General features: G+C 52.1%; 3 protein-coding genes across 3 annotated transcripts; 1 reads left to right on the plus strand and 2 right to left on the minus strand.

Annotated features, from left to right (window-relative positions):
* Positions 1 to 1,415: 1,415 nt before the first annotated feature.
* GLRG_06432 (transmembrane amino acid transporter) lies at positions 1,416 to 2,836 on the minus strand (the record flags this gene model as incomplete). Its single annotated transcript, XM_008097117.1, has 2 exons — positions 1,416 to 2,654; positions 2,717 to 2,836. The coding sequence occupies 2 exons, from the start codon at positions 2,834 to 2,836 to the stop codon at positions 1,416 to 1,418; spliced, it is 1,359 nt and encodes a 452-aa protein (XP_008095308.1).
* Positions 2,837 to 7,970: 5,134 nt separating this feature from the next.
* On the plus strand, positions 7,971 to 10,178 carry GLRG_06433 (glycosyl hydrolase family 2; the record flags this gene model as incomplete). Its single annotated transcript, XM_008097118.1, has 5 exons — positions 7,971 to 8,545; positions 8,611 to 8,795; positions 8,863 to 9,269; positions 9,357 to 9,817; positions 9,878 to 10,178. The coding sequence occupies 5 exons, from the start codon at positions 7,971 to 7,973 to the stop codon at positions 10,176 to 10,178; spliced, it is 1,929 nt and encodes a 642-aa protein (XP_008095309.1).
* Positions 10,179 to 11,374: 1,196 nt separating this feature from the next.
* Positions 11,375 to 12,223, minus strand: GLRG_06434 (SnoaL-like polyketide cyclase; the record flags this gene model as incomplete). The annotated part of the gene is made up of 1 exon (XM_008097119.1): positions 11,375 to 12,223. One exon carries the CDS (start codon positions 12,221 to 12,223, stop codon positions 11,375 to 11,377), a length of 849 nt encoding a protein of 282 aa, XP_008095310.1.
* Positions 12,224 to 13,042: the final 819 nt, after the last annotated feature.

The raw sequence follows: 13,042 nt of genomic DNA on the forward strand, positions 1-13,042 counted from the left end.
CGGTAGGGGTTGTCACATCTGCAATCACAAAGCAGCGGGGTGCCAGAGCCGTGAGATCACTTCTCCCGGGGAGGACGATGGCGAGGATAGGGATCGGATTGGTAAAAGTGGCAGAAAGAAGCGGATCAGGGCCGTTGCTGGATCGCAGAAGAATGGATTCTAGGCTTATTATGAACGCTGTCTGGGAAGTAGCAGGAAGAGATGGACTGGAAGTAAGCCAAGCATAGAGAAACTGGAGGAAGATGAAGTAAGACACGTTGCCCCCATCTTCATCTGGAAAATTAGAACCCTGGCCGAGGCGACATTTTGCCTAGCATTGAAGCGAATCCAAGCAACTCGAAGACCCCGGGGGGTGGAATTCATCCTACACTCGAATGCAACCGACGATGGACACCAAAGAAAGGACGCCCAGTTGAATGATGGGGAACATCAAGACCAATAGGTACGGGCTAGACAGCTGCCAGCGGACTAGCTAGGAGGAGGGGTCGAGTGAGATGCGTGGATATGGACGAACTAGAAGTCTCAACAAGGACGCCACACTATCATGTGTTTCTTTTCCAGTCATTTCAAGGCCCCCATGGCTCCCGAAGCGAAGGAGTAGCGACGGGGTCCGGCACTGGCTTGACGGGAAAGGGTTCGGAGCTAAAACCTGGAAGGGTCTTGGCAGCCGCTGGTCGTTGCTGGATTCGTCCAGGAACCGAGCCGGCGCGCGGCGGCTATTGGGTGCCCACTTTGTCCAGCATGGCGGCGATGACTTCACTCGTCATCATCGATAGGGCCCAATCTTTCCAAGGGCCGCCATGTGTGAAATGCGACGCTGGGGTGGCGTTGTAAGGGCACAGCAGAAAGGGGTGTGGGAGCCGAGTGACAGCCAGGCTCCATCGAGATTCCAGAGAAAAGGAGCCAGTCGAAATGCAGGGGATTGGAGCTATGCGAGACAAGTGTTCTGGTCCCTGGCTAGCCAGATCTCGGTTTCCCCATGTGGTCGCTCGCGTGCTCGTGTTGGTTGATTCGGTGGACGCCTGAGCTGTTAATCAAACGGTTCACCATCACACCGACAGACACACCACCCGGAGTTCTGGAGGGAGCGGAGACCGGATCAAATGCGGTTCCCAGTGCGCCGAGACTGACGTCACCGGAAGATCCTTAAGAAGCTGTCATGATTAACAATGGTTTTCAACAGTAAACCTCTCTCCCCTCGGCTATATTCATTCGTTGGGTTGGCCTGGGGATCCAGTTGTCTATGTTCACCCCTGTTCATTAATGTCCCATGCTATACCTAAGAACACCAAGGCTTTGTTCTCAGATTGACCAACACAGGGCGGGTAAAACCTGTGTATTTTCGATTAGGTAGGCTTTGAACGTGGGCACTCCCCCGCTCTCTCACCAAACGAGCTTGCATCATCCCTCTCGGTCTAACAACTGAAAGGCTCTCCTACAGCCCCAGACTCATACGCCTCTGCGATGCCCTTCACTGTGACGTACGTCCCGGCTACACAGATGAAGCCCCCGGCGGCAAAGGTCAGAGCCGCCGTCAGGGCCTGAAACCATTTGCGCGCCCACTGCTTCCACCCGTCGTAGTCATGGTAGTTGTCGTGCAGCCAGAACGCGCCTGCGATACCGTACGTATACCACGCGGCGAATAGACTGGCCGCGATCCCGATGAGATAGTTGAAAATCAGCACGCCCACGGCGAGAACGAACGCCACGGCGTTCATCAGTACGACCAGGACCGCCCACGTTCCCCATCCCACCGCGGTATGGCTGTGCAGGTGGCGGCTCTTGCGGAATATGCGCACAAAGAGCAGCTTTGCCGCCGTGTGTGCGTACAGCGATCCGGCGAGGAGGAAGTTGGGTATCGCGATCCCGTACGCCGCCTTGGCCCACTTGGGCTCCAGGCTGCTGAACGCCGGCGAAGCGACCTCGTTCCCGAGATAGACGTAGCACACCACGGCGAACACGACGTAAAAGGTGGTCGCGAAGCCCTGCAGGGTGTAGGCCGCCTTCATGGCGTCCTGCGGGCGCCGCATCTCCGACATGAGGATGAAGAACATGAAATGGCCCGCGTACGCGAAGACGGGGTTCGTGATGGCAATGAAGGCCGTGTAAAAGTCGGACCGGACGGCGACGCTGACCTGCCGGTCCGCGGCCGGGTGCAGGCCCGCGCCGACCATGCCCACGATGCCCGCGACGAGGATCGAGGCGACGGACGGGACGCAGAGCCACGAGAGCTGGTCCATCGTGCGCGGGAAGCTGAAGAGAAGCGTCGGAACCGCGAAGATGCCGGTGTAAAGCATCAAGCAGAGCTTGTTGTCGCTGAGCGTCGCCAACGCTATCTGGCCCGCCAGGAGCTGGCCGCCAGTCGCGAAGACGGCGAAGACCACCGTCCCGAAGGCGAGAAGCTCTCTCCCGGCCCGGCCGAAGAGGATCTGCCCGGCTTCCCCCATCGAGTGGACTTCCGGGTGTCTCAACTTGAACTGGATCAGCAGCCAGGAGGTGTACGTCGCGAATATGCCGAGGAAGATGATGAGGATCACGCCGGGGACGATCCCAACGACAGCCAAGGACGAAGGCAGAGACAGCATGCCGTTGCTCACGATTTCCGCTATCATGAGCACTGCGACGAGCTTCCACGACATCGTTTTGTATTTGATCTGCATCACGAGGTCAGCACGGCTGTTTTGCACGAGGCTGCAGCTCAGTGGAAGCAAGTCACCTGGTGATCCTCTTCGTGGCCGAACGGGTCGAGATCATCGTACACCACCGGCCGAATGGTCTCATTGTGGTAGTCGACATGGTTGTTTCTCCTGTCGTACGTCTGACCGAGCTGCTTCATTGCGACCTGGAACGCCGATCTCTCAATTGGCTGGTGCTACAGAAAGAGGTTACTATGCCTTGAAGAATGGCAGTTCCGGACTGGAACCAGAGACAACACGCAACTGCGAGCGTGTTCCATTGGAACCGCGGGGTAGGTCACAACTTAGGCACCCCTGATACTCGATAAGCGTTGCTGGGTAGATAGCGTATCATCTTCGTACCTGCAAGGCGCTTATCCTGCTCACTAGACCGTAATTTTCGGGCCTAGTTAGATAACAGAAAGCTGCTCGTCGTACAGATTGTCGCCCGCGTCATGGATTATCACGTCAAGTTTCAGTTGGCCTTTCGGATGTCAACTCACTTGTGGAACGTGTTGCTCAGCAAGCAAATCCTCCAAAGAGTATATCAGTTACCATGTCGTGTCTGGATATGTGATACAAGTAGGAGTCCTGTCATATTGTCTCACTACTTGTCGTAGCGAGAGGTGAATACGATATAAGGCGTCAATTGCTGCCCGCAATTAACGGCGTCGTTTTGCCGATACTACTTGAATCATGAAATATGCCGATACTTATTGCACATGGAAGAAAAGGAAATCAACCTAAACTATTGTTAATCGAATGGCATAGAACTTTAATTATCCTGCGTTTTGCGTGTTGCTCTACCTGTTTTTGTGTTTCTCAAGCCAGAAATCAGGAAACCAACTCAAAATAGCAGGGCAGAGAGCTTGGTTACATCTACGATAGACTATCATAGCGGCATTCACCGATCGGTAAATCCTAGGTCGAAAATTGAATCAAGCGTGTGATTCCGGGAGAGGTTCAAATTCATACTTGGTTCGGATGCCAGACTGGGGTTTATATCTAGATGGAAATGATCAGTTAATCGCATCGAATCCAAGAACATTATCATCGATAGGGTTGTGGATTTGATGGCATGCATCGTATAATTGGTTCTTTATGAGCGCAAATCACCTGCCTAAGTTGTGTCTATGGAGTTAAACTGTAAATTCTGCATCCTAAGTTATAAGAAACGTAGTTCAAGACCCGGCGGGGAGGTTGAGTTCCTCGCTTATTATCTTACTTTTGTTCCCCCCATGACGAACCTATATCATTTGCTTTAGCTCTAGTATACCGGAAATGCACATGTCTGATCTAATGTAAGTCTTCTACGTGCCACATTTCGCAAATTGGTATGTCAAGTACATAGTAATATATACTTCTTTACCTAAATTTACCCTTAGTAGGGGAATACATACCTATCTTATTACCTCAGAACCTATAGTAGTAAAAGAGGGCCTCTCTTTTATACCCTTTTAAGTATATAGTATAAGATAGCCTATACTAGTATAGCTTACTACTTAGGCTAAAGGTAAAAACCCCTTAATATAGGACCTTATGTATAGTAAAAGCTTACTAACACTAGTATGTTAGAGGCGTCTGGATCCGAGTGATGAAGTCGGCGATAGGGGTCACTTAGCTAGTCAAAAGGTAGGTTGTTGTTGTTTTCACATTCGAATCTGGCCAACTGTAACTATCGTGGGCCCGGATAGGGGTTTTATCCCTCATCTGGATGACTAATAGGGCTCCACCGGTGATCCCCTGCCAGGCCCCAGTCAGGCCTCTGACATAGTATAACTTATAAGTTATATACTAGGCTATAATAAAGAGGTATAGCTTTATTATAGATATTTCTTACTTTAGTATGCTTTAAAAATACCCTCTAGACTATAGATTAGTCTAGATACCTAATAGTGTCTAGTACTATTAAATACCTACTTACACTATAAAGACTTATACCTCTACTCTTATTATATTACCCTCTCTCCTTTCTCCCCCCCTTTTATACCTCTATACCCTTACTACTCTATATCCTTATAAAGGGACATAAGGACAACATAGACAGGGGGTATTAGCTCCCTTTAATAACATAGAAATATAAATAGCACTATATAACTAGACATATAGAACACCTACTTCTAATTATTTTATAAATAAGAGGAGGTACTATATAGCACTAGTTTACTAAAAAGCCCTTAGGCACTTAACAGTAATAATAGTATTTAGGTTGAAACTCCTAGGTATAGTTAACAAAGGATATTGATACAGCAAGCCAGCTAGACAGTAGAAGGTTAGGCAGTAACGCGTTATATTAAAAGTACTCCTAAGATAGTTACCCTAGGCGCCCTTTGTTCTTTTTAGGAACATACTAGGCGTTAAATATAACAACAACAACCACAACAACAGCAACAACAACAACAACAATTAATTAGTTAGTTTACTTACTGTCACGTGAAACGGAGAGAGGTAGCTTAGATACGTTTGGATTATGGCACAATGCTCGTCATCACTCCTTGAATATGTGATGTTGAAAAGCATGTAGGAGTGTCAGAATCAAAGTATTTCTTGGAGAGCAAACACAGCTATTTCATGACTTCAATCACCGACTTAGCTTCAGGATCATACTCCAGCTTTACCCACATACCTCCACGTGCCCCTTGAGAAGAATGTTTCGTCATCATTGCTAAGGATCCCATAGCCGATTACTAAAGTGACCGTCATGAAAGACCGACTGTTCCCAGTAAATGGCCCCAAGTAGGAGGCCGGAACAAGGCTAATAAGCTTTGTAGAGCAACACGATTGTATAAGTTATTGATTGGACGCCTCTCTTGTGTCGGCTTTGATGCTATAGGCTTTCGGCCTATAAGCTCTTGACCTCTGTGTTTCTTGACCAAGGGTGGTGTGCGTTGATTATACGGTTCGTTTTCCGTTTGAGACTGCCCTTATGATTCAAGCCCTTTAAGCCATATTGGCCGGACAAAGGTTAAAAGGCTATGTCTTTAATGCAAGCCATGGGAGTTCTTCCAGAGCATCCAACCTGTTCGTCAACATGAATCATGTTTGGTGTTTCGTGGTTTGCTCCCGGTCTTGGCACCTTGAAACTTTTGGGTTTCTGCAAGCTTATGCACCTCATCCCTACGTTTTGGGAGCGGAATATTAGACGACTGGGTGGGACGAAAGGTTAAATAAAGAAACGCGACTCTTCGCCGTCCGGAGTCTCTCGTGGGGTTGTCCCGCATTCCTCGGAGCACACCACCTTCGGTGCTCGAGCAATATAACATGTTCACTTTTCCCATACCCGGACTCCTTTCACAAAGTGACGACATTTTAGGCTTGCGACGTGTGCAATATTGCAATTCCTGCGACAGATATCGCTCAACACAACAAGACTGCAATACAACTAGTCGCAAGCTTGTGTTTCCGTTTTCCCAACTTTAGAGATGAATTAGGTGAGATCGAGGGAGCCCTGATGCCATCATTTATTTATACGGTCTATTAGCCTGCACATACATACATGTCCATTGTGTCCTCGTCAGGCCCTCTCTTGACTTCACACAACTTCGTAGAAGCCTCCTCACAATTCGTCCGTTCAGCCACGTCGACAGTGAAAAATGACATATTTACCAGTTTGGGCTATCACATCAATACGAGCGGGGATATGAGGTTACGGCGAAAGAGATGAATTTGCGTCGTACAAGGGTATGGCTCCAACGGTTCATCTACGAGAGTTTGTGACCATTATGCACATCTACCTGTCCGAGTCAATCCGTCGGGAGGCCAAATGAATCGCCAAAAGAGGCCTACAACATGCCACGAGACATGCACCACGTGAAAAACACAAGAAGGCCAGGCCGTGATGATCGGTTCAACGTCAAAGAGACCATTGGATCGCTTGGAAAACAAAAAGGTCACCTGGACGAACGGTTGGAAAAAAGAACTAGGTAATTAGTCTAGCCAAGTCGGTAGAGGGAACCCAAAAACCACTGCCCGTCGATCTCTCGCAGCTCATCCCCGCATGCACAGTCCGGGAATTAAAGACAAGGTTCAGCCCCCCTCCGGCCCGCGGCAAGAAAGGACAGAGGAGCCAGTCGGATATGGCCAACAAACCTGCCGCATCCCGCACCCAAGAGTGGAGGAGGCAGAGAGATGCGGGTTTCCATGGCGTGATACATTTCGAATGCAGAGAGGTTCCACGATTGTTCGATACGAGGTGGGAAAGGCAATATGAGGCCCGTCGGCTGCCTGCGACATGCCTTGCTGTGGCAGTTCGCCATGACATAAACCGGATGACTTTTGGCGTTGCCCTAAATCGAATGGGCCTGTCGATCACTCCTCCGTCCCATGAATAGCACGGGCATAATTCACTAGGAGAAAACCCCACCCACCCATGGCGGCGACGCCTCATCAGAGAGGAGCCCTTTGGGTTGGGGGAGGTTGGATGGATCTGTTGGTCAGACATTGCAACCCTCAACGGGCCGATGCAACTCCCTTTCCGCATCGCGCTTTGAGTGGCCGGCCGAGGATGCCAGACCTACTAGCGAGCTGACGGGCTCATGTTCGCAAGAAACGACAATATCGACCGACGTGAAGGTCTTGTGGCCAGTTCGTTTCCCCCCTCCCCAGATGACCGCATCATGCAGCATTTTCCGTACCACCCCGCCAAACCGCTCCACGTGCTGCGTACAACAACTGGTCGACCCGGTGCTTATTTCGATGTTGTAGTTACTCGCATGCTAGCAGCCCGGCACCTGAGCGAGTCCCCCGCCGTTTGCACTCAAAGGCCAAGCGGCCAAGACATGGGAAACCAAAGAATCACGACTGCCGGTTACTGGCTATGTGGAGAAGTGGTTCACCGGGATGTAACATTGCATGCCTTTCTGCATGGCACGTCACCGTGAGTGAACCCTTGCGAAGGAGAGGAACTTTCGAAAACCTTGCGTCGTTTCCCTGGCCAAGCCAGTCCACATCCAGCTCGCTTGAGTCAATGCCGGGACGTCCGGGTAGAGCAAGGGAAGTAATCCGATGTTGTTCGTGAAGCTTGCGCGCACCGGTCAGTTTATTTAATGGAGTCTGCAAGTCTGCTCAATGTCAACGCTCGTCCCAACCAAGGATAACCCTAGACCTTCTTTTCAACAAACCTTGAGTATAACAGGAGCATCCCCCGTTGCGCAGTGACCCCTCTCGTTCGTGCTGCACCTCGCCTTCTTTTTCGATTCTCCCGCCCCGATTTCCGTGGCCACCTTGGAAAGTTGAACCGTTCTCTCGAGGAACCAGCACTGAACATCATCTCGGCGCTCTCTAGCACTCTTCAAGATGCGTCTCACGCAGGCGCTCCTCTCGTCTGCGCTGGCGGCGCTCTCCATGGCTGCCACCACAAACACTCTCAACGCGACGACGACCAGTGGAGGAGGCTCAGCACCGACGTCCGGGTCCGCGGAGCCCTACAAACTCCAGACTCCGCCGCTCGACACGGATTGGACATCCAAGGTCGGGACAAACCCTTGGCCGGAGCACCCACGACCGCAGCTGCGCCGAGAGAAGTGGCTGAACCTGAACGGCATCTGGACCTACCGGGCCGCGAGCGGAGGTGATGATGTCAACCACCCGCCTTCCGGCAGCACGCTGGACAGGGAGGTCCTGATTCCGTCGTGCATCGAGAGCGGACTCTCCGGGCTCCAGGAGCTCGGCGTGAGCCATTTTTGGCTGGCGACGACGTTCCAGGTGCCCATGGACTGGGGGAATCAGACGGTGCTCATCAATTTTGAGGCCGTGGACTACGAAGCGACCGTCTTCATCAACGGCCAGAAGGCCGGGTTCCACCGCGGAGGATACTTCCGCTTCACGATCGACGCGACGATGTACCTCAAACCCGGCGGTAACAACACTTTGTGAGTGGAATCATCTGTATCCTTCACTGTAACGGGCCGCAGACTGACAAAAACTCACTTTCAAGGCTAGTTTTTGTCTTTGACCCCACGGATGAGCCGGGCTATGTCGTTCCAATCGGCAAGCAGACCAGGTCCCCTTCACACATCTTCTACCGTTCATGCTCCGGCATCTGGCAGACGGTCTGGCTGGAGAGCACTCCGCAAAACCGAATCACCCAGTTGGACGTGGCCGCTGACCATCAAGGAAATGGTATGTCACACATCCACGCCAGAGAGAGCAGCTCGACAGCGGCCGTCCCACATCTAACATTGCCTAGTCAACGTGCTTGTTCACAGCTACTCCAGCCCGCCGTCGCAAGTGCACATTGCTGTCATTGACAATAATGGCCAAACTATAGGGGAGAGCGACGGAACCTCCGACTCCCCCTTCAACTTCACCGTGTCTTCGCCCAACGTTTGGTCGCCGTCAAACCCCAATCTGTACAACATTACGGTGACGATGGGCCGGGACAAGGTTTCGAGCTACACCGGCTTCCGCACAATCTCTACCGGCATGGTTGATGGAGTCAAGCGCCCTCTGCTGAATGGCGAGTTCATCTTCATGTTCGGAACCCTCGACCAGGGATACTGGCCCGACGGGCTTTACTTGCCGCCGACCGTGGAGGCTATGACCTATGACCTGAAAGTGCTCAAGAACCTTGGCATGAATATGGTTCGCAAGCACGTAAGATGCCGCTTCTCAGCCCCCCCCCCCCCCCCCCTTTTCTTTTCTTTCCGAAATCTAATATTTCTTTCTCTGACACTGTTCTAGATCAAAGTTGAGCCTGACTTGTTCTATCACGCTTGTGACACGCTCGGCCTTCTCGTCATCCAGGACATGCCAAGCCTGACAGCCGACTCTTCGCGTCTGCCAAACCCCGAGCAGCAGGCCGAGTTCGAGCGCCAGCTGCAGCTCATGATCCAAGAGCACAAAAGCTACACCAGCATTGTCACCTGGACCATCTACAACGAAGGCTGGGGCCAGCTCAGGGGCCCGCCCTACCCAGAGGAGACCCTCGTAGAGATTGTCCGCAAAATCGACCCAACGAGGCTCATCGACGCCAACAGTGGCTGGTATGATCACGGATTCGGCGACTACTCTGACAATCATCACTACGCCAATCCCCAGTGTGGCACGCCGTTTTATTCTCTTGCCTCGTCGCCTTATGACGCGTCGCGCATCGGGTTTCAGGGTGAATTTGGTGGCATCGGGCACAACGTCTCCATCGAGCAGTGAGCACAGCTTCCTCCCCGTAAAGATTCCTTCAACGGTCACACTAACGGACTTGGCAGTCTCTGGAACGTGCAGCAGGCGATCGATACCATCAACCAGACGTACGAGATCGACGAGAACCTCGAGGCCTACAACTACCGTGGCCGAGTGCTTCTCAGGGAGTTCCGTGAGCAGGTGGAGATGTACGCGTGCAGCGGCGGCGTCTGGACGCAGACGTCCGATGTTGAGGGCGAGGTCAACGGCCTGGTCACGTACGACCGCCGCGTCCTTCGGCCCGATATCGCACAGTGGCAGGTGGACATCAAGAGCTTGTTCGACGCCGCCCGGTCCAGGAGCGGCTCCGTGAACGGTACCATGTAAGCAGCGACAGCCGCGCGCCAGCGTTTTTTGTTTTTTCGGCTTTGTTTAGTTATACATATCTTGAGAGAGACGGTAATGCTAAAGATGGGATGTCTTCATGAACAGTCCAGCCGAGGACGAGGGCCAGATAAGAATCGTGTAGTCCTCCTAACCGTTTGATGATCAAAGAACCGGCCATTTCCTTTTGAGATACTTCACCGGCGATGTAATTGTTGACACGATTATCCACCGTGTGGCAACCCCGATGAGTTGTTCGTCGTGCTGGTAAGCTTTCCATGTGCTTGCTGGAAAGCGGTGCAGACGTATCGGGTTGAGAGCATTGAACGTTCTTACACGTTTTACATAAGCATTTGGGCTGAATGCTGTGTGCATCTAGAAGAAGTAAAGTTGGACTATAGAAGGTGCGGCTGGGTGGGATGTTTGGTATCCAGTTGATTGCGACGTATTAGATTAACCTGAGCCCAAGGTCGAAGTATATTGTCGAGCCCACGTTGGGCGGTACTTCTATCGTGACTCGATCTAGATAGAGATTATGCAGTATTGATTCGTATCTTGGTCAAAGTTTTCATCTCTCATTTGCAGCTCGGTGACCGGTCCATTGATTTCGATATTTTGTTCTCAAGGGGACACATAGTTGCGTGGCGCATGCTGGGTTCCAAGTAATAAACTCGACTGGATGTACAATTGTTAAACATAGCTCTGCCTCCTAGTCCTCTTGGGAGAAGGCTCATCTCATTTCACTGGACCTTCAGGAATCTTAAACAGTAGAAAGTGAGTTATTGATTAACTTTTATCACGTTGGATGTTTATCGGCAATGACATTTCTCAGTGAAATCATGACATTCAATGAATCTTCACTGCTTCAGTGATCCCACGTGCTCGCAAAAAGTTCCGAGCACATTTTATTTCGTTCCTCGTCCCTTTAACAACCCCTTTCACACGAGCCAAATACCACACAGTTCTGTCGGAAACCCATCCTGGAGACCAGTCACAGGCTCACCGCCTGTGTTTAACTTTGAGCTCAAATGAAATTCGCAGGGATGCCTCAACTTGCCGAAGAAGAAGCGTGATTGAATTTCGGCTGACATCTTTTGTGCGTATATCATGATTCATATCAGGCTTGGAGCGAACTGCTTTCTGTAGCGTATGAGAGCTTGGCTGCCCGAGAAGCTGCGGCTTGCTGCCTTGCCTTCTTCCTACACAACATCCTTTCCCATTTGCTTCCGATACAGGTCCAGTTCTATGGTCGACCACACGCGCGCTATCTTGCCCTGCTCAAGCTGATAGATGACATGCTCATGGAACCTGACAGACGCGCCATTGGGCCTCGCGCCTCCCCACTCCTTGACCGGCGTCCCCGTGAACTCCAACCTCGCCGCAATCTGCTGCGTCTCTGCGTCCGCAAGCAGGTCCTGGATGTCAAAGTGGAGTCCGTCGATGGCATCCTGGCTGTCGCTGATCAGGGGAATGTACTCGGCGATCGTGAGCTCGCGGCCGTTGTGCCTTAGCACCGGCTGGCAGAAGATGTCGAATTCCCGACTCATTGTCTTTTCGTTTATGCTTTTAATGTAGCTTTGATAGAATGACTTGAGTTCAGCCGATGGTTTCGAGAACGATCTCTCTCTGTTGGGCAGCGCAGAGAAGGAGGGTGGTGTAGGTGGCACCACGGGCTCTCGGTTTCGGCAGCCGTCTTCATCTCGGACGGTTTGCCAAGTGGACAGAAGACTGCCTGCGAAGTTGGCGAAGACGATTTCCTGATATTCGAGCGGCTCAGAGGCCGCGGGAGTGACGCGGTTGATGAGACGTGCGGCGATGCTTGGGGTGTCGGCATCAACCAGCATCGCATCGATTTTCACCTCTTTGGTGTCTCCGTCTCCCACAAGGTCGCGAAGTAGATGGTCCCGGAAGCGGCCTATCGGTAGCGACTCCCCATCGACAACAACATCTGGCTGAAGACGGCTTTCCAAGTCCTGCCATCTCTTTGTGTTTTGATCGTGGATCATGCCGCGGAAGCTGGCCTCTGGGCTGTTATCGAAGGGAGCCATCACGACGGTGAGGTTTTTCGAGAAGCCGTTGAGCACGAAGATGGCTTGTGCTTGTCAGGGCAACAAAGCAAAGGGGACCGGGGTTGGAGGCGATGATCTTGGATGATTCACACCACATCGCGCCCTTGACAAATACACGCGGAGCGGGGTTAGCCAAGGATGCGGTCGAGAACGAGTGGGGTTCCCCTTGTGTGCCACGCACCACAGTCCGGCCGGTCGGGTGCGGAGCAAGGGGATTCAACGGACCGGACCGGGGTCGCCCTTCCAAGGGGGCTGATCATGGGGCCGCGTCTAGAGATGCCGGCTGCTTGTGTATCGGGCATCGCAGCCCCGGAGCGGCAGTTTGACACGGGTCCCTACGGCCTGGAAAAGTGTACTACGATGTTGGGGAGACGGCGGAGGGCGAACCTGCGAGTGACTGGCGGCCATGCCTGCTGTCTAGACTCTGGACTCTCCAGGGTATTCTCGAAGCGGGATACTTTCATTAGTGGTTGAGCCGAGTTCCTGCGGAATATTGCTACCTTGGATGCATTGCACCCATCACCAAAGGTGCATACATGCATGGTATTTATTGGCTTGGCAGCTGGACCTGAGTCGGCGCTCCAGAAAGCGTCCGCAGCCGTCCAGAGTTGGTGGCACGGGATTAGCTCCAACACAGCTGGGGTCTGATGGATTGGAGCCAGGGGGCTCCGTGTCACTCATACATAACACGGCCATCCTGGTTGACAGCCCGGATAGACTACTAGTCAGGTTATCGATGCCCTCTCCGTTGCGGCCATCTACGCCGACAATGGCGAGACATTGCGCTTGATAGACACG

The sequence above is a fragment of the Colletotrichum graminicola genome (genome assembly GCF_000149035.1).
Source record: "Colletotrichum graminicola M1.001 genomic scaffold supercont1.24, whole genome shotgun sequence".
In the NCBI taxonomy this organism is placed as follows: domain Eukaryota; kingdom Fungi; phylum Ascomycota; class Sordariomycetes; order Glomerellales; family Glomerellaceae; genus Colletotrichum; species Colletotrichum graminicola.